Raw genomic sequence first — 26,990 nt, 5'->3', positions numbered from 1 at the left:
GATGTAATTATTCCCATTAAGGGCTACTTGAGCTTTGGATCTGTTTCCTTTTTTTTTTTAGCTCATGCCATAGAATAATCTAGGAAAATGAACGAACGTCGTATATGAAACACATAGATCATGGTAGGGCCCACAAAATTTTGTCAGGGTACCCAATGCAAGGCTTATACAGATGCCTACATTCTGGGAAATACAAAAGTAATGATTACTTATTTACATCCACGACATGTAATTAACGCAGAAAACTTATATACTCTAGCACTGTGAAGGATGACATGCATATACTCAAAAACTGCATACATGGTACACAAGTAAATAAAATTAAATGGTCCAAAGGGTCCTGTCTAGATATACCACGACCCAAAAATTACATTTATTTGATTATCTTAGCATGGAATTAGTGGATATTTACTAGACAATTAAAAATGAATCATCGGCCGTCCATTGGATGGCGAATTGAAACATTAGTTTATTGTGGTTTTGGGACTATGACCCATCTAAATGGGTCCCACTATCTTGAACGGTTTAATTTTAGTTACCACTATGCCACATATGCACCTTCTCTATGCTTGAGCATGAAGCATCACACTCTGTCATAGTATAAAGTTTTATACTCTGGTAGCAGGTGACACTTAATACACAGGTACTCAAAAGCGGCATACATGACCTATAAAAACTCAGAATAAACAAACTAAATTGTCTCCCAACAGTCGCAAAATCAGATTGGTTGAACAATGGTAACCACAGTTGATAACTCAAAATAAACAAAATTGAAGAACTCAGTGCCTCAAAATCAGATTTGTTGGCCAATCCTAACTACTGATTCGTGGAAAGTTGTTTGTTGCAATTGGAAAATTTTCATTTTTAATTGTCCAATGAATGTACACTAATTATATAGTTAGATAATTAAATAAACTTAATTTTATGACATCTAAATTGGACCATAATTTAGACAATTAAATTTGAATTAATTGTATTCGGCACATGAAATTTCCAATTAATTTTTAAATGCTTGCGTATCATTCATTACACTCTACCAGAGTAACGGAGCATTTATCTTTAAGTAACATCCAAAATTTTAGTTAAGATCTCATCAACCGGACTGGGAGCGGATTCGGTGCCACACCGGCCTCCCAAAGAAGGTGCAGCCGTTATCGTGGGGCTCACCTTGATTTATGTATTCTATATCCATTCCCTCCATCGGTTTTTTCATATCATTTTAGGAGATGAGCCCTAAAATAAAAAAGATCTAAATCTCAAGTGTAGAATACTACTATAGGAAACAGTGGTAACTGAACGCCTTACTATTAAAATATTTCTAGTGTACAAGGTAATGTTTATTTGGCATCCAACCGATTGATAATGTCAAATAAACATGGATGAAGGGAAAAAAATAAATATCAGCTTGATCCAAAACTTATGTGGCTCATTAATAGTCAATCACTATTGTTTCATATAGTAGATCCATTTGAGAATTAGATCTCCTTTAATTTTGGGTTCGTTCTTTAAAATGATCTGGAAAAACGGATGGACGGAATGGATAAAGAATAAATACATCAAGGTGGGCCCCATGGCAAGGGACGCACAGTCTTTGGTGAGGCCGGGGCCGCACCTAATCCTCTGCCACTGCACTATCGGAGCAAAAGATCAAAAACTCTTACAAGAGGCCACCAACAAAAGTAAAATAAGAAAAAATGCATCCAAACACTCCCATTTGAGCTGTTTCCAATTGGAAAATTCCAAGAGACTCACAACCACCTTATGTCCCCCATCTAATCCCTCTCTCTCTCTCTCTCTCTCTCTCTCGCTCTCTTCCATGGAAGATTTCAGATCAAAGTCGTGTGGAGATGGGAGGACGCAGATGGAGGTGTATGGAACCGTGCCTCCATCATCTGGTCTGCATGATCTCAGGTGCTACAGTGCTTCATACACATCTGCCCAACAGACCCAAATGCCCAAAGAGCTGAAATTCAAGAAAGGGAAGGCCAGTGGTGGGTCCTCTTCTTCTTCAAAAGGGTGGGGTTTAAATGACCCTGAGCTGCAGAGGAAGAAGAGGGTTGCAAGCTACAAGGTGTATACTGTAGAAGGGAAGATGAAGGGGTCTTTGAGGAAGAGCTTCAGATGGCTCAAGGACAGATACACACAGATGGTGTATGGGTGGTGGTGATTCTTGGGTGGGGATGTTCTGTGGCTGAATCTTTTCATTTCTGCTTTTATCTTTCTTGGATTTTTGTTTCCGTTTTCGATCCATGGAATCTGATCTCACTAGAAACCTTGTTCTGTTTCTGGGTCTTTAATGATATGATGATTTGGTTTGTTTCCGGTGGATTTCTTCTCTTTCTTTGTAAATTTGGTTACAGAAAGTTTTGTGATTTTGGGCATCTCTCTCTATCTTTAATTCATTTGGGCTTTGTTTTAGGAGTTAGGTTCGGTGAATGAAGGGAATTTGCTGAAGCGTTCTCATCGAAATTGAATCTTTGTGGTGTTTCCTGATATCGGTGGTTGATTTTGAGACTGAATATATTTTTCATTTCGCCAATTGGATTCATATATGAATAATATAAGAATCGAATCTCTTCATGAATTTATCCTTCTTTCCATTAAATGGGTTTGTGTATGATGGGATTTTGTTTAGCAGATCTCATCAAAATCCCAATCTTTATGGGGTTTCCTGAGAGGTGATGGTCAGATTTTGAGCTTGTTTCTCTCCTTGAATTTATCTTCTTTTGTGTGAGTTGGGTTTTGTGTCTGATGGAAATTAATGCCGTTGATCCCATCAAAATACAACCTTTTTTTTCTCTCTCTTCTTTTGTTGGGTGGGGGGTTGGCTCTATCCATATGCATTCATTATTCTTTCTCTTTCTGACATTTGGCCTTTGCATAGGAGGAATTCATGAAGCTGATCTCATCAAAATCCAAATTTTCTTGATGTATATATGTGCATTCATCTGGGCTCTGTGTATCGTGACAATGCATATACCTTATTTATATATGTACGCTGTTCCTCTGAGTTCTATGATTGGATTTTAATTGGGCATTTCTGATTTTGCTTTATATGTTGAATTGGTGGTTTGATTATAGAGATTTTTAGTTTAATGGTTTTGTCATATGTTGGTTGAAGTTCTTCTTCCTTTTTAATTGATTTGATTCAAGGGTTTTTAATTTCTGAGATTCTGCCCTTCAAGAGAGTTTTCGATTGATGAATCATGGGTTAGTATTTTCTAGATTTTGGATCTCAAGCGTCTTTTATCTTTAACCATCACTCCACTTTAGTAATCTCCACGTTTAGGTGCCAATTTCGGCCTTTAATCATCAATAGAATTCCAAAAATTGCATTTCCTTTCAGTTTCGTACCTTAAAACTTGAGAAGAATGGAAGAATGAGATATCCACATCGTTTGTTGTTGGGGAAGGTTCTAGTTAGAGCTTTTTGCCTCTCCAGTCGGAAAAGGATGCATCACATTTGAGGGTGTTAGCTCGTCGAGTCATGGTTGCTAGAACCTTAGGATCACCTGTATCTGAGTAAATGATTCAGGCTGCGTTTGGACACCCTATTGAATTGGATTGCAATAGTTAGTTTGATGAAATGGAAAAGACCAATTTGTAATTACATTCCCTAGTATTCATATTGGACTAGGCCCCAAACTGTAGTTATGTTTACTTTCAATTATAGCACCACTTCTCATTACGAATACTAGGAAAGATTGTTACACTTTAGTCATTTTCTCATTATTGAACTGAAGGTTCACAGCTTAATCATGTTGCGCATCCTTGCCAAAGTTCTTGAAATGTCTGTATGTACTTTTTATCCTTCTCATGATCCATACGACATAGCTAATACCGCAGGTTACATTTGTTTGTGCTGCATGAAGGCAGAGGAATCGGTGGACCATCTGCTGCTCCACTATTCCTTCATTTCTTCCATTTGGGCTGATTTTCGGGTCCGTTTCAATCTCAGTTGGTGTCCTCCTGAAACCGTCTCCTCCCTAGTTATGGATCGGCATGGGGTGGAGCTTGGAAAGAGTCGGTCCATGTTGTGGAGAATGGCCCTTCTTGCCATTTGGTGGTGCATTTGGGAGGAAAGAAACGGCAGATGTTTTCGGGATTCTGCAAATTCTGCGGCTTGGGTGTTATCTAGAGCTAAATCGCTAATTATTGAATGGGCTACCCATATTGAATCCTTGAAGGATTCCGACTTTTTGTTTCTTGGCATGTAGCCTTTGTCTGCTTTCTCAGCAGTATGGGCTGCTGCTTTTGTTTCTGTTTTTTTCCCTTTCTTTTAATACAAGTCTCGTTATCTTTCAACAAAAAAAATACCGCAGGTTACAGGCTTTGGGTGACCAATTGATGCCTGCTTTGTCTCCATGATCATATATATTCTTACGAACATCTTCCTTTATCTTTTCTACCGTGAGGAACTTATTCCCATCTGACTCTGAAAGCAATTCTTTGCAATTGCTATGGGGATATATGCCATTGAAAAGCTGCATCCTTTTTTTCATGGGTTTGGGTTCTTGATTTTTTTTTGAAGAATACATTATCATTAAAACCAAACAGCAAGAAACAAGATAGCACAGAAGAAAGCGATCTTATTGACACTCCCTGCAGCGAATCAAGAACCAAATGACAGACAACAAAGAACACAAATAAGCAAAATGATCAAAACACCGGCCAGATCACCCGAATACAATAGACTCCCAGTTACTTTGAATATTAGCAAATGAGAACCATGGAAATTCTGGGTGGCCAATGACCCATCCCAGAACCAAATAGGCCAGAGTCATCTTTGGGGCACTCTCACCTTAAAAAATTCTTGCATTCCTTTTCTTAAATACCCCTGAAATGATAGTGAAGGGCAACATAGCCCATAAACAATTTGAACCCTTGGAAAAAGGGCCAGAAGACCAGCCTGCTCTAACCTCACACAAAGGCCTTTCTAGAATCCATCCAACTCGAAACTTGAAAAAATGTTCCCAACTGTCGCTGGCCACTGGACAATGTAAGAAAAGGTGGTCCACTGATTCCTCGCATTTCCTACACACGATGCATGTATTAACCATCCATATTCCTCTTTTTTCAGAGTATCCATTGTAGCCAAGGATTCTATTGGCGACGGCTAAGCGAAGGCTTGCACTGGAGGAATAGGGCTCTCTGTATCTTCGTGCAAGCTGAGTTGTTTAGTTTAGAGAAGATAGATTTGGCGGAGAAGCACCCATTTGCTGTCCACATCCAGTACTTGGTATCTCACATGAAGTGTCAATGCTAACATGGAAAGCACTCCTTTGAGGGCATCTATTACATCCTGCTAGTTGGTGAGCTGCTTTGATCTGGTGTTTGTAGGGGAATGATCACATGCTGTTGTGTGCATTCAAGCTTGTGCAGGCCCACTGTGGTGTATCTACAATCCGAACCATGCATCAAGTGCACTGAATCATGTTCACCATACATCCGAAAAATCAGGATGATCCGAAACTCAGGTGAACCACATGCCAAGAGACATTGTGAATCACGCTTTAAAGCTAAAATTCATGGCCTGTGGCCAGCAGAGTTACAGAATGGCCTGATGTTTGAGAGTGCTTCTGATGACTGGATTGAATAGCATACACAGTGCATGTTGGGGCCCACGCACAATAAGGAAGCTTCTACGGTGGGCATCTCCCTCTGTCATGCTCCCTGTTGTTTCCTGCAGTGTGGCCCAACTGAGTTTTTGGATTGGAGGGAGTATCTGATGGACAGTTTGGAAGGCACAGAAACATCATTATTCATGGTGGACCAAACATACGTGATCATTCTCCATGTTTTGTATTTCTTTGGATGTTTATATTTTAGCAAGCGTTTGGAGCAACCTCTGAAGGGCATTTGAAGCCAAAACACCATTTTGATCTTCAGGGTGGTTAATGTTATGCGTTTGGCTGCACTTTGCAAAGCCCTCTCATCTCCTACTAGACAAAATAGGCATTAAAACTCGGCTGTTGTGGTTTGATTTCCAGTTTTTGTCCCGCGACAAGTACGGGCAATGCTAGAATTAAATCTGTGGCTCAATTCAATCCAAACAACTATGACCTCAAGCGCCAAAATAGGCAGATATGTAGTATATGACCGAGATTGCTTATTCAGCCACTTGCACAATATGTAAAAAGGATTAGGCGATATTCAGAGGGTGAGGTTTGTCCTCTCATGATGGGTTACATCTTTGCCTTCCATCTAAACTTGTTACCTGTTCTACTAACCGCAACCTCCTTACTAACTCGACGACATTTCACTCGTTTGCCCGGTCAAACACCTAGATGATTATCGGTCACTTGGTTGACCTCCTAAATAACTATCAATTGTTTGGTTTGCTTTTAAATTCCTTTTGACTGTTTTATCATCCTGTCGGCCGTGATTTCATAAAAATACTTTAAGCATTCTTGAAGATCTTTAGCCTGATATATATTTCTCTTATTTGCTTTAACATGTGTTCTTTCCAATTGAATTTTTCAAAAATGGTCAAAAATCCGTTACAATACCGTGGACTGAAAAAGTAGCCTTGAAACCCTTCTATGAAAACTCCCCTTTACGAAAGTGCATCCAAATGAGTCCTGTGGCTGCAGCTGGATATACAAGTGATTTGAATTCCTAACATTTCAGTTTATTGGAGTGATGCTTCCTAATGTTACCATTTACGTTCCTCTCTAAATGAAACTCAACTCGAAAGGAACATAGTTGCAATTTGGAGCCCAGATCATTATGTAAACGGAAATATAAATTGGTTATTTTTGTTAGATATTTTCAAAATATAAAGCAAAAGTGGGTTTGTTTGTTTTTTTTAATCTTTCCATTATAAGTTTGAATTTTTTAAGAAGTTTTCTTTTATGATTTGAAAATGATCTCTTTATCTTAAATGGTTTAGAGGATTAATGGTTAGGAGAAGAATTGAGTTTTGCCATATCAAAGGTTCAAGCTATAAGAACCATAATCGTAGTGGGTCAATCCTACATTTGCCTAGGGTCTAGCCATGGGTTAGATTGTGGGTTAACCCATAGCTCAGTATGACAGAGATATAACACAGTTATATGATACGGCAGTTTCTTGTGCGGCAATTGAGATGGCAGTTAGGCAGGTTGATGTGAAAGTGCATTAACCAAGTTAGTTTAGCTGATTGTTGAATTAAACTATCATGATGCTCCTAATTCAAATCAGAAGACAAAAGAAGTGTCTCTTGACAAAAGTCCCAAGTGTTTTTTCATGGAATCCTGGCCCTTTCTAATAACCATTCAAATTCAATATAAACAGTTTTTGGGAGAACCCAAATTAAAATAAATAAATAAATAACTCTCTCAAGCCCTCTCCTTTTGACTCTTTAGATTGTTTCTCATAGGTATTTGAGTTGTACAATAATACGGCATTGATTGTACAACAAGGATCTTATGAGTGGACCTTGATTTTCGAATCCCTTCCCACATTGTGTAATTCAAGTTAAGCAATTTCTACTTCTCCGTTTTTATTTTTAACAATTTCCATCTTACAAAATTAATAATCTTAATTCAATTTGATAGTACATCTAAACACATTAAAAATATTCTCGGTTGTACATACTTTTGAGGAATGCTCAAGTACTCTTAATTGCATTAGTTCAGTTAGACAGTCTAATCAATTGATCTAAACTCTCTATAAATGGTCATGGCTAATGGAGTACTAAGATTCATAACACGTAACTCTCCCTTGGCCAGTGGATGTTGAGTCGAGTCTTAAGTTCTCAAAAATGATCAAAGGAATCCCTCTCGTTAACTAATTCATATATATCATGATTATAATATTCCATACACATTATTGAGACCAATAAATGAATGCATGATAAGCAAATGCAAGAGCATAAACATTAATTTTTGAAGCACTTACTATCCAACTCACCCAAGAAGGTGCAGACCTTGCTACAGGTCTAATCCAAGTAATTTTAGGGCATTATCCAAAAAAATGAAACAGATTCAATTATCAGGTGGACCATACCATAAGAAATAGTGGTGATCGAATGACCTATCATGAAAAACTTGTTAGGGAGCACCTTATTGTTTCTACAGTGTTTATTTGTCATCCAACCTGTTGATAATGTCATCACTGTTTATTTACCATGAAAAACTTCAATCATCACTGTTCCTATTGCATGGTTCACCTGATAATTTGATTTGTTTCATTTTTTGGGATAATGCCCTAAAATGATCTGGAAAAACAGATGGACGGAGTGGATACAAAATACATACATCACAGTGGGACCCACGGTAAGGGCCCCACTGTCTTTGGTGAGGCCGGGGTCTCACCTACTCAGCTCCACACCACCCTATCTTCGGACCGGGGCCAAAAATCAGGCCGATTCAAAACTCAAGTGGGCTACACCGCGGTGAACAGTTAAGATGGACGTCACACCATTAAATCATTCAAATTGTGTATGGGATCCATCATAGTGTGTATATACCATCCAATCCATTCATCTGATGGACCACACTAGGATGAATAGATTCTTCCAAATTCAGGACATTCCAAGACTAATTTGGGCCACAACATGTGAATTTTAAAGTTTTTAGGTATGATTTTACAACTTCCCCTACAGTGGCGCAACTAAATATCATATTGGACTGAATTTTCAGATCCATGGTGAAAATATTGCGCCACACTTAATGGACGTGCTAGATCATTTGTGCATTCTTCACCATGTGGTGTTCTTTTAGTTGTAACAACGCCCATTGTGGGACTAGGACTACCACATAGTCATGATAGTGGTACCATGTCATTCATGGTCATGGAAAGGGTGGAGGGCCTTTTTACGGGAACGGATTGGCTACTCCCCCTGCCCCCAGCCCCGTGGCTGATGGTCGGTGCTATGTGGGCCCCACCATGATGTATGTGTTTCATCCATTCAGTTCATCCATTTTTACAGATCATTTTAGGGCTTGATCCCAAAAATTAGAGAGATATCAATCTCAGGTGGACCACACCACAGGAAAACAATAGTGATTGGATATGCACCACTAAAATCCTCCTAAGGCCCACTGTACTGTTTATTTGAAATCCAATCTATTGATTAGGTCAATAGACCCAGATGAAGAGAAAAAACAAAGGTCAGCTTGATTCAAAACTCTAATGGCCCCCAAAAAGTCATTCAACACTGTTTCCTATAATGTGGTCCACTTAAGGTTGGGATATACCTAATTTTTGGTCTCATACCATAAAATGATCTAGAACAATAGATGGACGGCATGGATGAAACACATACATCATGGTGGGGCCCACAGAGCACCGACCATCAGCCATTGGCTGTGGCAGGGGGAGTAGCCAATCCGTTCCCCTTTTTACATGATTGTTTTATGTGCACGCGGTTTCCATCATCACGATGCTACCATCAGCATCGCTGCACGCTTACCTACCTTTTGTTATAGCATGCATGTTCCTACGGCGCGGTTGGGTACTACTCCAGGCTCTGTGGGGCCCACCGTGATTTATATGTTTTATCCACGCCGTCCATATATTTTTAAAGATAATTCTAGATCATTAGCCCAAATAGGAAAGATTGAAGGCTCAATTGAACCACAACAAGGAAGCAATGGGGATTGAAACCTTACCATTGAAAACTTCTTAGGGGCAAGGAGATTCGGATCAAGCTGATTTTTATGTTTTCCCTTCGTACAGGTCTATATGACCTTCTGAACAGGCTGGCTGGCATAAACATCATGGTGGAGCCTAGGAAGCTTTCAGCTGTACGAATTCAATCCCCACTGCTTCGTGTGGTGTGGTCCAATTGAGTATTAAATCTGCCTCATTTTTGGGCTCATTCTCTAAAATAATCTTTAAAAAGGGATGGACGGTGTGGATAATACAAATACATCACGGTGGGCCCTACAATCACCTGACAGGACCGTCCGTCTCTAGCTAGGTCCCGGTGGGGGTAGTACCCAATCCACGCCCATGTTCCTGATGAAGCGTTTCTGGCCCATTTCTAGTCAGAGGATGCAAGTTGTATATGGAATTGATACCAGGACCGATTTTCCACAATTTGATGAATGGTTGATTTTGGATCTGTAATTTAAGCCCACTAAACTCAAATCGACCGATGTCACATCAACATATCAGTCTTTGATTCCCCACGATATGTAGGAACATATGCCATACGTTGCACCACGGATCAGATTCTCAGTAAGCATAATTTTCTGCAACTTGTGTTTGGAAGCTACCTAGAATCAGTCTTCTTAAAGCACGTCGAACGCCGCGGACCCTGTGGTGACGTCCCACGGCTGATAGTTTGTCATGTAGGCTGTTTCAAAAGTAAAATGCACTGTGACAATCACCACTAGGTGGGGAGCGGTTAGGTGCGGCCCTTACCGTAGGGCCCACCTTGATATATGTATTCTATATCCATACTGTCCATCCATTTTTGGCAGATCATTTTAGGGAATGAGCCTAAAAATGAAGAAGATTCAAATCTCAAGTGGACCATATTATAGGAAACATACTGATTGAACGCCTTACCATTAAAAACTTCCTAAGGCCACTGGAAACGTAAGGTTTCCATAATGTTTATTTGCCATCCAACTTGTTGATAAGATCAAATAAACCTAAATGAAGGGATAAAACAAATATCAACTTGATCCTAAACTTTTGTGGCCTGTTAATGCTCAATCACTATTGTTTCCTATGGTATGGTCCACCTGAGATTTAGATTTGCTTCATTTTTTTGCTCATGCCCCAAAATGATCTAGCAAAACGGATGCAAAATGGATGGATGTTGTGGACATAGAATACATACATCAAGATGGGCCCCGCGGCAAGGGCCTCACCTCCGCACTTAATCCACTCCCCGCCAGGTGACTTTATGTCAGGGTGCATTTTCATAAGCTGAATTACGACTCATTTAATTCAATCATAGATGAGGAAATTTATAGAAAATAATCTTAAAGGGACTTCTTGTTTTAGCAAATGATTTCCATGGATGACTGAGATGGTCATTGGTCATAAGGTGAGAAAGGTTTCTCAAAGGACATGGAAATCATGATTAGTAGGCTCTTGGGAGAGAAGGGGAATGTCCTTTTTTAGGGAAAGTATGTAAAAGAAAATCATTTTTCAATTGTTACCTTATTGTTGCAACTAAAAGAATATGTATTTTTTTTTTTTTTTCCACGTTTATTTCTAGGACGGCACTATCTTAATTCATTATGACAGCAGGACACCTAACTTGTGTCTGGTGCATTTCCAATTGGAGTTAAAACTATAGTAATCAGGCATAACTGAACATCAGCCATTTATTTGCTAACGATCAAAACAGTCATATCAATTGAACATCCAGACCCATACTGTGGATGGATCAGCAACTTCGCCTTTCTCCTCGGGAATGTAGGGTCAAGATTGAAATAATAAATCGTGAAAGGCCTATGAATGACTGACCACAGACATCAACCTTCCTCTTACTGCCAAGCATGAGATGGACACGCATACGTATGGTGGCTGCACAAAAGACAGAGAATCCACATGCTAACATGCCAAGCCGTCTATATTCCGACCACGCAGTATCGGGGCAGCCGGCAATCACGAAATTTCACTTCTTTGGACTTTGCAATTCAATCCAATAGCCACCGCAGATTTCAACAAAACCGGAACAGGGAAATCCAATTCGACGAATCAAGTTCATTACTTACCTCGGAGCTCGAAGAAGAGACCTCGAAGGTGCACGACTGGCGAATAAGCGAGTTCGAGTCCACCCTCGGTCCGAGCCGAAGCCTGCCTCAGCTTCTAGCCGTCTTGTTCGATAACTCGACGAAAGAGTCATATCTACACATTAGTCAAGGTCTGAGGCTTGGGGGTAGGGAGTATCTTGGTTCCAGATCCAGATCCGACGCCGAGGCTATATATGTGTACATTCCGGATGCCAAATTAAGAAACTGCCTTACGCGGACATGACCGGATATCTCGCCCGTAGATACACTCCTCTAAGACACGATACGCTACATAATTCCTAAATTGCGGTCGAAATCTCCACGATCACAGAATCCAACTGATTGAGTAAATCGTGCCAAGATTAACGGATACAAATCACTCAATATGCACGTATAAATACGAGGGGACTCCATTGATACAGGTACGTAACATCTCACATCATTTCTCGACATTCAACTTAGACGTAGATTCCCTTGACCTGACTTAGGCATTGGAGGGTCCCCTGACTTAGCCAGGGTCTCCTCTGCTCACCCCTGTGCAGGGACAGGGTTCGTCGAAGGTTCGCCGCATTGAGTGGAGGGTGATCTAGATTTTGACCTCAACATTTTTTGGCACTTGTTGAGGGTCAAATATTGCATATCGGACCCAATTATTACCTGAATTTATGGACATGATACTATTTAATGCACCAGTTTAATCGTGTTTGTGATGCAAGGTGTATTTACGAGCATGGACTGAAAAATGGTGCTAAATGCATGGATTTGATGCCCCGAAGTCACCAGAACAAGGGACGCACTCCAGAGAACCAAGACTGAAGAATGTGCATGCCAGGGATTCAAGAAAATCAAGAAATTGGAGCTTAAGTGGCCCAAAAGACGTCCAAAATGCAAGATCATTGGGTTTCCATCATCTGTTTGGCTCGAAACTTTATACATGGCTCGAGGACCAAAAACCAACCGTACACGTCAAATTTCAGCCATTGGATCCTCGTGAAAGTGGCTGAATTGACAGATCAGTCCATAAAACCCTGATTTGGGGCCCACCCGCTGTCCGGATACTCTTCAACTTCGGTCCCCACGGTTCAAATGAAATGGGGAACAAGATGGATGGTGTGAATTTCTCATAATCATCATAGTGGACCCCACTTAAGCAAGGTGTACATAGTACACAATTGCACTAGCCGTGCATGGCAGCAGAGAGTCGGTCAAACCGACTGTTGACCGTCTCAAAACGGAAATCCTTATTTCCGTCGGCAGAAACGAATGAACAGAGGGCTGCGATTGGATTTTGTGGGCCACCACCGTGTTTCAACGGTCCAATCCGGACTGTCCATCGGATCCCCATGACGCTCCTTATCACTGCCTAGGCGGCAGAATTGCAAAAGATCGCGAGGAGAGAAATCTAGCCGTTCAAACGAAGGATAGATGGTGTAAGGAGAAATCTGACGGACCACACCAAAACAGTGTAAAAACAGCCATGTCCGACCGGTTTTCCACGAAGAACCCAATGAACGGACTGGATTTTGCAGGGAACACCAAGAAGTGGGCCCCACCAACATCGCAGCTCAGTCCGCAGGCTCTGTTTACGCACGCACGTGCTTTGCGGCCGTTCAGTGATCATGGGCATGATCGGTCCCTCACCTGGACGGTCCAAACACTTCACAAGGTACAACCGATTGATGCCAAGCTGACTGAACGGATCAGATCAGACAGCAGGCTTCATTTTGCTGAGATATAATCGCGCTAAGAAGTGTCGGTTCTTGTTCTTGCGCACGGCTGCGAAAGTAGCTGCGGAAAAAGCTCGAATTTTCTCTGCGTAAATCAGTCAGCTACCGTCTTCGGTTGCTTATAAGAGGAGAGAAGAAAAGGAGAGAGAAGGGATTCAATTGGAAGGCAGGGACCCACGTCAGGGAAGAAACAAGAAAGGGCAGGGATCTAAGGCTTGGGGCTGGGTTTGGCAGGGACGAGAACTGATTTTTTTCTCTCTTCTTCCTTCTTGTTCTTTTCTTTCCCTTTTTATTTTTATTTCGTTGTTTATTTAGCCCATATCATGTGTGGCTAAACCTCTTAGCTAGGGCTAAGAGGTGAAGCCTATAGCGAGATGGGAGAACCTACTTTATGCCTTTAATTTAAATTTCTAAACTGAAGTTGATATAGTTGATTATTAAAGGAATATTTTTCTTAGTCTTTTATGGTCTGTTGTGACTAAAATTACAATGGGTTTGCAATGGCTTTGAGTATTTCTTTCCCCTTTTTTTAAGTTTATGAAATTAGGAACCCCTGTTGTTTATCATTGTCCCATGGGCATGGTAGGATAACAGTACCCTTCCTGATCCTCATACATTGTTGGTTGGTTGGTAATTAGTTTAATTCTGTTGTTTACTTTGTCTCCTGGGCATGGCTTGGTGATGGAATCCATTCTAATTCATATACCATTCACCTCTTGAAAACTATATCAAAGGAAGTCTAGTTAAATTTCATGATTTCTGAAGCAGGCATAATTTCTCCCTGATCTCTACAAGTGGATCCTCTGAATCCCTAGTTTCCTTCTTTTGAATTCCTTAAGTTCTAGATAATTTATTTCACAATTATTCTTTAAATTCTATTTGGTTTAGATCACATCTTAGTCTAGTTCTAGTTCTACTTGGTTTCAGATAACGTACAGGTATCAGTCCCTGTGGATTCGACCTCGGTCTTACAGAGTTTATTACTACATCACAACCCTACACTTGGGGAGTAAACAGCACTGTTTGTGGGAATCCGATACGAAAGGTCAGGTTCCTATTCTTGAGTACAATAACAAAAGGAAAGAAAAAAGTGGCAGCTGTGGAACCAGAGCAAAATGATCAGACCCGTTCCTCTTCGCTACTTCACGCCGAATCGGCCCCGAGGCCTTCCCAGCGTTCTAGCAATCGGGCAAGCAAGTATCGAGCTATGCAGAGCGAGAAGTTAACCAGATGAAGCAGCAATAGGAGCAGCAGCTACATCCTGTTCAGAAAACGGTTGACCCAGTAGTGAAAGCTCATTCCATGACGAGGAGTATGAGACCCGAGGGCTCTCAACGTCAACCCGCTCAAGTACCAGCCTCGGTTCAGAACCCTCCCCGGACCAGAACCTGAGTTCCGGCCCGGAATACAGCGACTCGGGTCCCGACAAATGCCTCGGTCACCTCGGCCCTGGCACCAACAAATCTCCGTCATGAGTTAGAAAGGAGGAGGGGAAGGAGAACTCCCGAAGTAGAAAACACACAAGAGATAGTGGCTGAAAACAAAGATCTGTGGGAGACACGGTTTGCGGAGCCCAACAACAAGATTCTGATGTTAGAAAAGAATCAACAGCCATCATCAGTTCCCGCTGCTGTTCAAACAATGATGGAAGAGACTGAACCTCCATTCACCTCTGCGATCATGAGCAAGGTGATGCCACAGAGGTTCCGGATACCTCCCGTCATTCAATACTCTAGGTCTGATGACCCATCTGAGTATGTGGAGGCTTATCGCTTGTGGATACAAATCCAGACGGCGATGGACGCAATGATGTGCAAGGGATTTTTCGATCACACTCACGGGATTCGCTCGAAGCTGGTACCGCCAGCTCAAACCCAATTCTGTCGGTTCCTTTGTAGAACTCACCTGATTATTCTTTACCCAATTCATAAGCGGTAAGAAGAGTTGGAAACCGAATACCCATTTATTCAACATCAAGCAAGAGCCTAAGGAGTCATTGAATGATTACATTGCTTGTTTCAATGAGGAAGCGTTACAGGTGGAAGACTACGACGATAAGATAGCACTCTCTAAGTGTTCAGTGGTCTAAAAGAGGAAAAGTTTGCCTTCTCTATTGGGAAGAATCCATCGAAGACGCTAGCTGAGCTCATGAGCTCAAAAGTATGCTAACGCCAAGGAATTCTCCAACGCCCACAAAAATGTTCAGGTAACGGAGCCGATTGGCAAAGGGAAGAGGCCAAGAAACAAAGAAATCCAGCCATCTAGCAAAAGGCCAGATGACCACACTCCTCGCGATCGTCGTTCGAGCAGAAAACCAGAGGGTAAATTTCGTTCCTACACCCCCCTCAACACCTCTATCGAGCAAATTCTACTAGACATCAGAGGGCAGAAGCTTCTGAATTGGCCTGTTTGCATGAAGGCAGACCCAGATCATCGAGACAAACGTAAGTATTGCCGTTTCCATCGAGATCACGACCACAACACAACTAATTGCGTGGATCTTAAAGATGAGATTGAGATCCTTATTCGTAAGGGTCATATGCGCCGGTATACTAAGGGGGAGAGACCGGCTCAGAAAGAAGAGCGATAACAATAGAATAGCACCGTAGAAGAGCCAGCTGAAATCCACACCATTTTCGGTGGCTCATCCGGTGGAGGAGACTCGAACATGGCTCGAAAAGCCCACTCTCGGAAGCCTGACCTGGAACACTACATTCACATAGTCGAGCAGCCGAGCAAGGAAATTCGGGTCAACCCGTGTAGCCTGACCTTCACGGAAGATGATGCGCGTGAAATACAGCATCTGCATGATGACGCCCTAGTGGTTACTATGATCATAGTCAATCACAAAGTGTACCGCATCCTAGTTGACATCGGAAGCTCAGCAGATGTGATCTACTCCGAGGCCTTCGAAAGAATGGAGATTCCAAGGTCATGCCTCAGACCTATGAAGACCCCTCTACACGGCTTTGCCGGAGAAAATGTGATCTCTGAGGGGGCCATCTCCCTCCCTGTGACAGCGGGAGAAGGACAACATCAAGTCACTCTCCTGGTAGACTTCCTTGTTGTCAATGTACACTCAGTGCACAACGTCATTCTAAGCAGGCCTTTTCTTAATGCAATGAGGGCAGTCATCTCCACCTACCATCTGATGATGAAATTTTTCGCCGATGGCGGAACAGGCTACCTTCGAAGCGATCAGTGCGAAGCTCAAAAATGTTATGCGATAGCAGTGAAGAAATGGTCCGTGAAGGAAGCGCTCACTGTCAACGTCCTAGATCTCAGAGGACCTGCAGAGGACTCATCTGTGGAAGACCTGAAGAAAGTACCGCTCGACGAGGCAGACTCGAGCAAAACTGTTTAGCTCAGAGTATCATTGAATTCTGAGCAGCGGTCTAAAACGTTGGCTTTCCTGTGACAGCACAGAGATGTTTTCGCATGGTCGCATAAGGACATGCTCGGAATCCCTCCAGATGTAATGGTTCACAGGCTGAATGTGAACCCGGATCACAAATCCGTAAAATAGAAGAGAAGACCTTTCGATGGCGAGCGGTATGAAGCCATAGCCGATGAAGTCTCTATGCTGCTTAACGCTGGCTTCATAGAGGAGGTACACTATCCTGATTAGATCGCAAACGTCGTCCTTATCAAGAAAGCCAACAGGATTACTCGGATATGAACAAGGCCTGTCCGAAGGATAGCTTCCCATTGCCTCGGATTAATCAGCTGGTGAACAGTACAGCAGGGCACGAACTACTCTCCTTCCTGGACGCTTATTCCAGATATAACCAGATCGCGACGCTTCCCCCAGATAGGCAGAAGACTACCTTCGTCACTGACAAGGGACTCTACTATTACCGAGTTATGTCGTTTGGCCTGAAGAACGTCAGGGCCATATATCAGCGGCTGGTGAATCAAATGTTCGCCAAGTAGATCGGGCATACTATGGAAGTTTATGTCGACGACATGCTTGTTAAAAGCGTCAAGGCATCTGATCACTTAGTAGATTTCGGAGAAACCTTCGCTATCCTCCGAGAATACCATATGAAACTAAATACCGCGAAGTGTGCTTTCAGAGTTGGCTCTGGCAAATTCCTCGGGTTTCAGGTCAGCCAGAGGGGCATCGAGGTGAACCCCGACAAAGTTAAGGCATTTCTCAATATGAACTCGCCTCGGACTATGAGGGAAATACAATGCCTCACCGGATGAGTAGCAGCGTTCAGACGGTTCATATCCAGAGCCACGGACAAATGCATTCTCTTCTTTTAGCAATTGAAAGGTCATAAGAAGGTAGAGTGGACATCAGAATGCGAGCAGGCTTTTCAGCAGCTGAAATAGTATTTAGGTTCGCCGCCCTTACTATCTAAGCCCAAAGAAGGCAAGTCTCTGTTCTTGTACCTGGCAATCTCAGCATTAGCCGTCAGCTCAGCCCTGATTAGAGAAGTAGGGGGTAAGCAGCATCCCGTATACTATGTGAGCAAAACCATGGTGCTAGCCGAGACAAGATATCCAGCTCTGGAGAAGTTAGCACTTTGTCTCGTCGTCTCGGCTCGGAAGTTATGTCCCTACTTCCAGGCTCATTCCATCGTCGTCCTGACCAACTCTCCCCTCAAATAGGTCCTTCAGAGGCCCGACGTGTCGGGTCGACTAACCAAGTGGGCCATCGAACTCGGGAAATTCGATATCCAATTCCGACCAAGGAAAACGATTAAGGGTCAAGCTGTGGCCGACTTCATTGCAGAATTCACCTCCCCAGGCGAAGAGGGGATTAGTGCTAAAGTCGAGGCAACTCCTTCGCCTGTTCTTCCAAGTAATCAAGAGACGGTATCGGAACCAGGATGGATTCCCTATGAGATGGGTCGTCCAATGCCAAACGTGCCGGAGCAGGAATTGTCCTGGTCGCGCCTAATTCTACACCCATCCAATATGCAATCAGACTCGGTTTTAAGGCCTCTAACAATGAAGCGGAGTATGAGGCTTTGCTGGTCGGACTCAGACTGACAGCTAGTCTGGGGGTCCAGTCTCTCCAGGTACGATGCGATTCTCAGCTAGTAGTAAATCACATCTCCACCGAATACGAAGCTAAGGAGACTAGGATGGTTGCTTACCTGGCCGAGGCAAGGGAATTAATAGAAAGATTTTTGAAGCTGCACTATCTGTCAGATTCCTAGAACAGAGAATTCTTGGGCCGACGCCCTAGTGAAGCTAGCCTCGACCATGGAAGGGAAGATCCCACGAGTCATCCCAGTGGAGTTCATACAATATCCGAGCATTGACCAAACGGAGAAGAAAATGGTCAATCCAGTAAATGATACTCCGAGCTGGATGGACCCAATTTATGGCTACCTCACATCCGGAGAGGTCCCCTCGGATAGGTTGGAAGTCAGGCGCCTAAGAGTCAGAGCGACACGGTACGTAGTCTTAGACGGTATATTGTACAAGAAAGGGCATTCACAACCATATCTCAGGTGTCTCTGTCCCGATGAAGTGGATTATGTGATTTAGGAGATTCATGAAGGCATTTGCGGGAACTATTCTGGTGGTCGGGCGCTGGCTCTGAAAATACTCCGCCAAGGATACTTCTGGCCGACCATCAGGGAAGACTGGAAGAACTACGTCCAAAGGTGCGGCAAGTGTCAACGGTACGCGGTCGTGCCGAGGCAACCCGCAAAAGAAATGACCCCCATGAGCGGACTGTGGCCGTTCGCTCAATGGGGGATCGACATCATTAGACCTCTGCTCATAGGGAAAAGGCAGATCAAGTTCGCCATCATCGTAGTTGATAACTTCATCAAGTGGGTCGAGGCCGAGCCCGTTGCAAAGATCACAGAGCAGAAGGTGATTGATTTTGTCTGGAAGAATATTATCTACCGGTTCGTGATCCCACGCACCATTGTGTCTGATAATGGCAGGTAGTTTGATAACGACAAGTTCCGAAGTATGTGTTGAGGGCTTGGCATCTTGAACGCGTATTCCTCGCCGCGGCATCCGTAATCCAATGGATAGGTGGAGGCAGTTAACAAAGTTATCAAACACCATCTCAAGATAAAATTGGAGAAAGCAAAAGGCAACTGGGCTGAGGAACTCCCATTCGTCCTCTGAGCTTACAGAACTACGGCTCAGTCGTCTACTGAGGAAACCCCATTCTCACTTTCCTACGGTTCGGAGGCAATGGTACCAGTCGAGATTGGTCTCCCCACAGCTCAGGTCAGAAATTATCAGGAGAATCAAAACGACGAGTAGATTGCGACCAACTTAGATCTACTTAAAGAAGTCAGAGACATCTTTAGACTCCAGGTTGCTACTCGACATCAACAGGTGGTACGATTTTACAATTCTAAAGTCAAGACCAGGCGGTTCTGTCCAGGGGACTTAGTCCTACGCCGAATCTTCCAAAACATCGCAGAGCCGGGGAATGGGGCACTCGGGCCTAACTGGGAAGGGTCATATCGTGTGGTCCGATCGACCAAACTCGGCTCCTACCACTTAGAAGATCTCGAGGGCCGTCAGCTCCCCCACCCCTAGAACGTCGAACACCTAAAAGTCTACTACTCTTGATGTAATGGCCGTTGAAGGCCCTCAATAAAGCTATAAGAATTTTAAGGCCTTTAATAAAAGAAGTTTTCTTTCCAAATCTACTCACCCGACTTATCTCAAACTATATACAAGTGAAAAAAGTTACCCCTGATGAACAGAGGTTAACTTAACGGACCGATCCCTTTGAGAAGAGGTTGGGACGTTAAACCCACAAAAATCTACATAAGGATCCCCTCGAATTCAGAGATCAAATCCCAGGGACATCCGAACTCTCTAATAAAATCGACTGAGCACGCCTTTCGTGGGAGGATTGACCCCTCGAAGGGGGTCAGTCCTTAAAATACTAAACATCAACAATCAATCAACACACGTAAACAAGTCATATACCCAGAATCGCCATTAATGCAAAAGGAAAGTCTAGTTATTAAAAAAAAGGAAAAAGAGAGAAAACATGAAATTGTTAGTTCCTCCGAGCAGAGGGACCAGCTACAGAGTTGGGGGGTTGAACGTCGATGACGACCTCGATGACCTGAGCATCTTGGGCAATCTCCACAGGAGGGGCGCTCTCGGGCATGTCTGCAGCTATAGGCTCGACGTGACCAGCGGTATCCGCCATGAGAACGTCGAGGTTTAGAGCCGGATAAAGCTTTTTAACCTCGGTTAGACAGGCATCAAAACCTGTGTCATAACCGAAATAGTACAACTTGTCCAGCTCCTAGGCCCTTTCAGCGGAATCCTTATATTCCACCACTGTTGCGGCCGCTTGTAAGATCGCTTGAGCCTCTAGCTTGGCCTGTAAGGAAGCCTTCTCCGCGGACGCAGCAGTCTCGAGGACCTTCCGCTGTTGGACTAAACGGTTTGCCGCCATCTGTTGCTCCAATTCGAGGTCCTCCTTAGTCGCCTCGATCCCCAACTCGGCTTCCAAGGCCCTGGACTCCAGGTCCTTGTTAGCCCGACGCAAGCTCCTGACTTCGGGCTCAGCCACGTCCAAGCGAGCTTAGAGTTGGTTAACTTCGCCTTGAAGTCACCCGGCCTTCCTCAGTTCCTCCTGCTTCGCGGTTGAAGCCTCCAGACTCTTCTTGAGCTCGACCCGTTGTGCATTTTGCTCTGCTCTCTCTCCTTCTCGAATTTCGCCCGCTCTACTTCTTGTTCCGCTTTCTCGACCACAAATTCGGCTTGCTCCGCTTTGAACCGCTCCATCTCCTTCAACCTCTCCTTCACCTTTATCATCATCGGCAATGATTGGTACATTATATCTGCATAGTCATTTACGAAGCTAATGTGGCGGTGGGAGAGTGTATCAGCGATCTGCGCCTCCAGTACGTGCTTAGTTGCCCAAGGATTCAATTGAGTCATGTGAAAACCAAGAGGTAGGACCCTTGAAGAGGGTGCGGAAGCTCCCCCTGGAGAGGATGCGGAAGCTTCTCCCCTTGGGGGAGATGCGGAAGCCTTCCTTGGAGAGGGTGCGGAAGCTCCTCTAACCCCGCTAGTCACAGAAGCTTAGGCAATCACCTTAGGTGCATTTGCTGGCCCGACCCGGACCTTAGCGTGACCTAGCATGAGCTCAGCTTCAATAAGGGGGACCGTAGGTCACGAAGAGGCAATCACATCGAGTGTCTCCCCTACTACCTCCCTCCGTGACCTATAAGGACCCGCCTGGGGGGCTTGCTCCTCCGCAGAAGGTGATGAAATGGTGATAGGTTCGGCTGGGGCAGGAGCTCCAACCTCCAGAGCCTCAGGAGCCTAGGCAGGAGCTCCAACCTGCAAAGCCTCAGGAACAGTGGTCGAAGCAATGGCAGGAGTAGCCTCTGAGGGAGCTTTAGCGGCCCAATCCCAATCGGACCTACAACTAGAGCAGCCTCGGCCTCAGCTTCAGGAGCCTTCCTCTTCCTCGATATCGCTTGCGTCCTCAGTTCGGAGGAGAGGACAACGTCCATCAGAGGATGCAGAGGCTTTCTCCTCTTTGAACCACCAACCCCCATCCCTGCAAAAAGAAAAAAGAAAAAAAAGAAGAAGAGAACAAAAATCAGCCTAATGTGATCAACTAACTAATCCCCAATATCTCTAACCCCGCTTACCCAGGGCAAAGAGAGTAGGCTGAACTCTACAGAAACCAGACAACACCAAACTCTCAGGGTTAATGAGCCCAAACCAGGTACGTCGATCCGCAGGGATCACTCGGACCCCGTCGACCTGACGCTTATGGAAGGTAGAGAGATTGGGAGCCCCCTTTGGTTGAACTGTTGGCAGAAACAAATGATAAGACTAGGTATAAGAAAGAACCGAATACGTAATACAATTAAAAGAAAAGTCTGACAACCTGGATTGGCGAACTTGGTAAGGACCCGAGTATGTAGCCGATCAAATTCAGAGGCTGGGGCCTCCCACTTGCTCGAGACTTAGAACCACTTTCCCTTCCAGTCTTTATTAGAAGAGGGAAGCTGGATTATCAGGCCTGGGATATATGATGACCTAGCCGAGAAGTACCACCAGGCTTTGTTTGTGGTATCATATTTGGCCATGTACAATAACAAAAATTCCCCTGGTGTCAGTCTCTGGTTCCCTACCAGAGGACAAAGGTGGAGGCCAGAGTACTCCAAGAGTTTGGGACCAGCTGCTCCGACGCGATTCCCGGTTGCGTTGTTAACTCACGTAAGAAAAGATGGAGGGGCAATTGAAACCCACACTGGAGGGCGCAGACGAAGATGGCGATCTCTCCCTCAGCCGGGGACCCTGCTTGGTCTGTGGGGGCTGGGGCTCGGATATGGACCGAACTGGGGATTTGATAATTTTCACGGATTTAAGCCATGTGAGACTCAACTATAACCGATTCCCCCAAGGACTATTGGCTTAGCTCTGCCTCCCCCGGGGCCTGCTTTCAACTGCCCCGCGGGTCTCGAAGAGCCCTCTTCACTCCTTTGCCACGACTTTTGGCCCTCTGACTTGCGGATCCTTAGGCCGGAGCTGGGTTGTAAAGGGGCATGGCCTTCAGAGGGCCTTCAGACTCTCCGGATCCTGAAGCGGTGGTCTCTCGTTCATCCTTCGAATCAGCTCCTCGGACCGAACTCATCTCGTTAAAGTCGCTCGACATAATAGAAAAAAGCGCTAAGTGTTAGAAGACTCACAATAATGCAGCCGATACCTCTTGGTGAAAGTTGTTTTGGCTCCGAGATCTTTTGCTGGATTGAACCTCCCCCCCCCAAAAACAGTCAGGAATCCTTTTTCTGGCGAAAGGTGATTTTTGGCAGAAATTCGAAAAGGAGGAATGCAGAAGGATGAAATACGACAAGTATGGGAACAAGGGGAAGAGGGGTTTATATAACCACCTCATCGTTCGACGCCATCCTTATTAGCGACTATACCGAGGGCCGATACGACTCAGCATTAGCGCCATGAGACACGTGGAAGGGAGCGATACGTCCAAGTCCATGCTTCAACGTCACAATCTTCCTAGCATTTAATGTCATTCAATGCCGCAAGCGTCTCTCCGATCCTCTAGCACACGTGGCGTCGTTCCCCTCACCCCACCGTCTGCCAAGCGTAACCGTCGCCACGCGTCCTCTACTAAGAGGACGGGAACTGAAGAGACGTAGTCGTTGCGCCGCACGCGAGATCGAAGAAGAGAGAACGCATTAATTACGCCCCGATCGTCTCAATCGACAACAGAGATACGAGTATCGTCTCGTCTCCTCAGGTATTTACTCTCTAAGTCTGAGCTTCGACTAAAAGAGTAGGGAGCTTCTGTTATGGGGAAATCCAACTCGACGAATCAAGTTCGCTACCTACCTTAGAGCTCGGAGAAGAGACCTCGGAGGTGCACGACTGGCGAACAAGTGGGTTCGAGTCCACCCTCGGTCCGAGCCGAAGCCTGCCTCGGCTTCTAGCTGCCTTATTCGATAACTCGACGAAAGAGTCATATCTGCACATTAGTCAAGGTCCGAGGCTTGGGATTAGGAGTATCTTGGTTCTAGATCCAGATACGAGGCCGAGGCTATACGTGTACATTCCAGATGCCAAACTAAGAAACTGCCTTATGCGGACATGACCAAATATCTTGGCCGTAAATACACTCCTCTAAGACACGATACGCTACATAACCCTTAAATTGCGGTCGAAATCTCCACGATCACAGAATCCTACTGATTGAGTAAATCGTGTCGAGATTAAAGGACGCAGATCACTCAATACGCATGAATAAATACGAGGGGACTCCATTGATACAGGTACGCAACATCTCACACCCTCTCTCGACATTCAACTTAGACCCATATTCTCTTGACCTGACTTAGGCATCGGAGGGTTCCCCGGCTTAGCCAGGGTCTCCTTTGCTCACCCCTTGTGCAGGGCCAAGGTTCGTCGAAGGTTTCTCGCATTAAGTGGAGGGTGATCCAGATTTTGACCTCAACAGATGTTATCCATCAGAATGGATTTCCGCTAATGGTTGTTTGGATTTTATCAAGGAAACAATGACAGGATGGATTCCATAACAAATAATCTCCCAGATTAGAATATCGATGCAAAATTTCGTTCTTTTTTCAGTTCATTGTGCACGTATTTCCTATCTTAACCGTCTATTTTCAACAGCCTGAAATCTTAAGGGTAAGATCGCCCCATAAGTATAAACCCATTTATGGTGAGACCTAACGGACCACAGGTCTGGGTAATTCACAGGTGGACCATGGGGCGCACTTTTCGGAGCTGAAAACAGGTGTTATTTTTCTTCTGTCTCTTTTTTGTGCTTGGTGCACGTTTAGGCGTACAAATGGCCCAACGAACTCACTTTCTCCTCCACTAGCTCCTCCATACACATCCAAATGGGAGGCACATGTAATGCACGGGCTGGTTACCATACGCAACGAACTCACTTTCTCCTCCACTAGCTACTCCATACACATCCAAATGGGAGGCACATGTTATGCACGGGCTGGTTACCATACGCGAGCCCCATGCTCAGCATTTGTAGAATAAACATAAATAAAAAGGGTCCCGTTGCCATGTAGTAAAAACAGGCATGAATTTGGATAGTTTGCCTATTGCGTTCGGGATGTGGCCACAATGCATCGGCCACCACCCAAGAAAACAATGGATGATCATCCTGAAACCTCCAAATTCACACTGCATCCCACTTGAACTCGCCTGATTTTTTATACATCCAACATTAGTGATGAGGGTCACGTAATGCATAGTATAGATGCCATACACATACCCTGATGAGCCCAACATCCAGCACTGATCATCGTACAAATGATTTGAAGGGGAACCGGCCTCTCAAAAGGAATGATCTTCTCAATTAGAATATTTTTTTTGAGCAGTGAAAGAGAACACAATGCTTCTACCTCTACGATGGCAGTAAGTTCTTCAATTAAACCTCGCCAGATCTGATCACAAAATCATACAAACACAAGCACTGCTGAAATCATGTTCAATGTTTTTGGCTAATATGAAAGGCGTTAGAGCTTATCACTATGTTTTGGCTGAGCTGGCCACATTGTTGGCAAAGGTTGGGCTGATGAGCCTTGAGTATACAGATTGGACCCACATCCATTCTTTCATATCAGTTACTAGTTGGACTAGACCTGGGTAGCCTAGTTGGCCAGCAACAGCTTGGACTAAGATGCTAACCTCTTTGAGAACTCAAGTGGCCCAGCATAGAGTGTACTAGTTGCAACACCACTCGTCCCTTTAAATTTCTTCTATTTTATTCATGTTTTCCGAACTTAAACGTGTCCACGCACAGGCACGTGGACATGAAATCTAAGCTTTCAAACAGACGCAATTCACTTTTAAAATCCTGGGGCATAGACAATAAGAGTGTAGCACACCTCAGGTGGGCCAAAGCATATCAAAATGACCAAAAAAACAAAAAAAAAAAAACTACACTTCTGCAGACAGGCAGGTCCCTCTTGGTTTTCTTTTGCGAAGAAAATGACACTTCTCCAGCAGGATCAGGAAATGAATGAATAACCAAATCCAAAAAGTCAGACTTGCCTAGTAAAGACAGGCCATGAGCTTTATAGCCAAAAACATCCTATCAATGCAAATTCTAACCATCTTACGGACAACCTGCCTGTGATTTACAGAAATGGAACGTGCAGAATGAATTCAATGTCGAATCATATACCTTACTTAATTTTACATGTCGCTGATTTTAAGAGCTTTTGGTAAGGAAAAAAGATTGGACATCATAAAAATACGAGGTTCGGTAACCACAGCTGACTGCAAACCGAGGTAAAGACCACTAATCCTGGGCATGATGCCATTCTCAGGACAAAAATATTTCTCAGCATGATTGCTGAGGTCGAATGTACAGCAACAGTCCAGAAAGAACTGCCAATGTTAGTAGACCTTTGAAGGTTGCACAGCAGGGTCAAGCAGACACTCCGCTAAAACAAGAAAAGCACACCTTACCGGTCCTCTTTAATACATGAGGCTCACTACTAATATTTGATTGTGAACAGGAAGCACAACCTTCTCAAGAGGTGAATAACACAATATACAGCAAACATCATCCATTCATTATGGTTTGACAGTGAACGTGGAGCTCAAACTTCATTATGGGGTAGATAACCATTCGGGTATACACCAACTCATCACTGTTTGACAGTGAATAGGGCATGCGACCAACTCAAGGGGCAAATATCATTGAATGCACACCTAAGGATGCACAGGGTCTGCAACCAACTAGGGAGGTTAATAACATAGAGACAATGTTCACTACAAAAACCAGGTGCACTGGACATTTTCATGACAGCCCGAGAAAAATCAACAAAACCACAGGGAATGACAATCCATCCAACAAGTTACATGAAGTCAGTGAGTTCAATCCCATGACATGCTGGGACCCATCCATTTCGAAGCTGGGAATACACAGAATATTGCAGGTGGCTCTCATTAATCTTGCCAATGGAAGCCATTGGATGAGACTTCAATCCAGTGACGTGGCGGGACACATCCATTTTGATGCTGGGAATCCACAAGATATGCAGGTGGCTCTCATTAATTTAGCCAATGGGGAGCCAAGCAACAGCCTGCATACAGCGGTTCAC

The 26,990-nt window shown here is 44.1% G+C and overlaps 1 protein-coding gene across 1 annotated transcript; it reads left to right on the top strand.

The window, feature by feature from the left end:
• Positions 1-1,655: 1,655 nt before the first annotated feature.
• On the top strand, positions 1,656-2,321 carry LOC131222800 (uncharacterized). Its single transcript, XM_058217999.1, has one exon. It carries the CDS (start codon positions 1,817-1,819, stop codon positions 2,165-2,167), a length of 351 nt encoding a protein of 116 aa, XP_058073982.1. The 5' UTR covers positions 1,656-1,816; the 3' UTR covers positions 2,168-2,321.
• The last annotated feature ends 24,669 nt before the right edge of the window (positions 2,322-26,990 follow it).

The sequence above is a fragment of the Magnolia sinica genome, chromosome 13, assembly GCF_029962835.1.
Source record: "Magnolia sinica isolate HGM2019 chromosome 13, MsV1, whole genome shotgun sequence".
NCBI lineage: Eukaryota > Viridiplantae > Streptophyta > Magnoliopsida > Magnoliales > Magnoliaceae > Magnolia > Magnolia sinica.
This window is presented reverse-complemented; position numbering and strand designations above follow the sequence as displayed.

Bases quoted from the DNA above. Each gene is read 5' to 3' on its own strand.
- LOC131222800 (XM_058217999.1), top strand. From the start codon at position 1,817: ATGGAAGATTTCAGATCAAAGTCGTGTGGAGATGGGAGGACGCAGATG.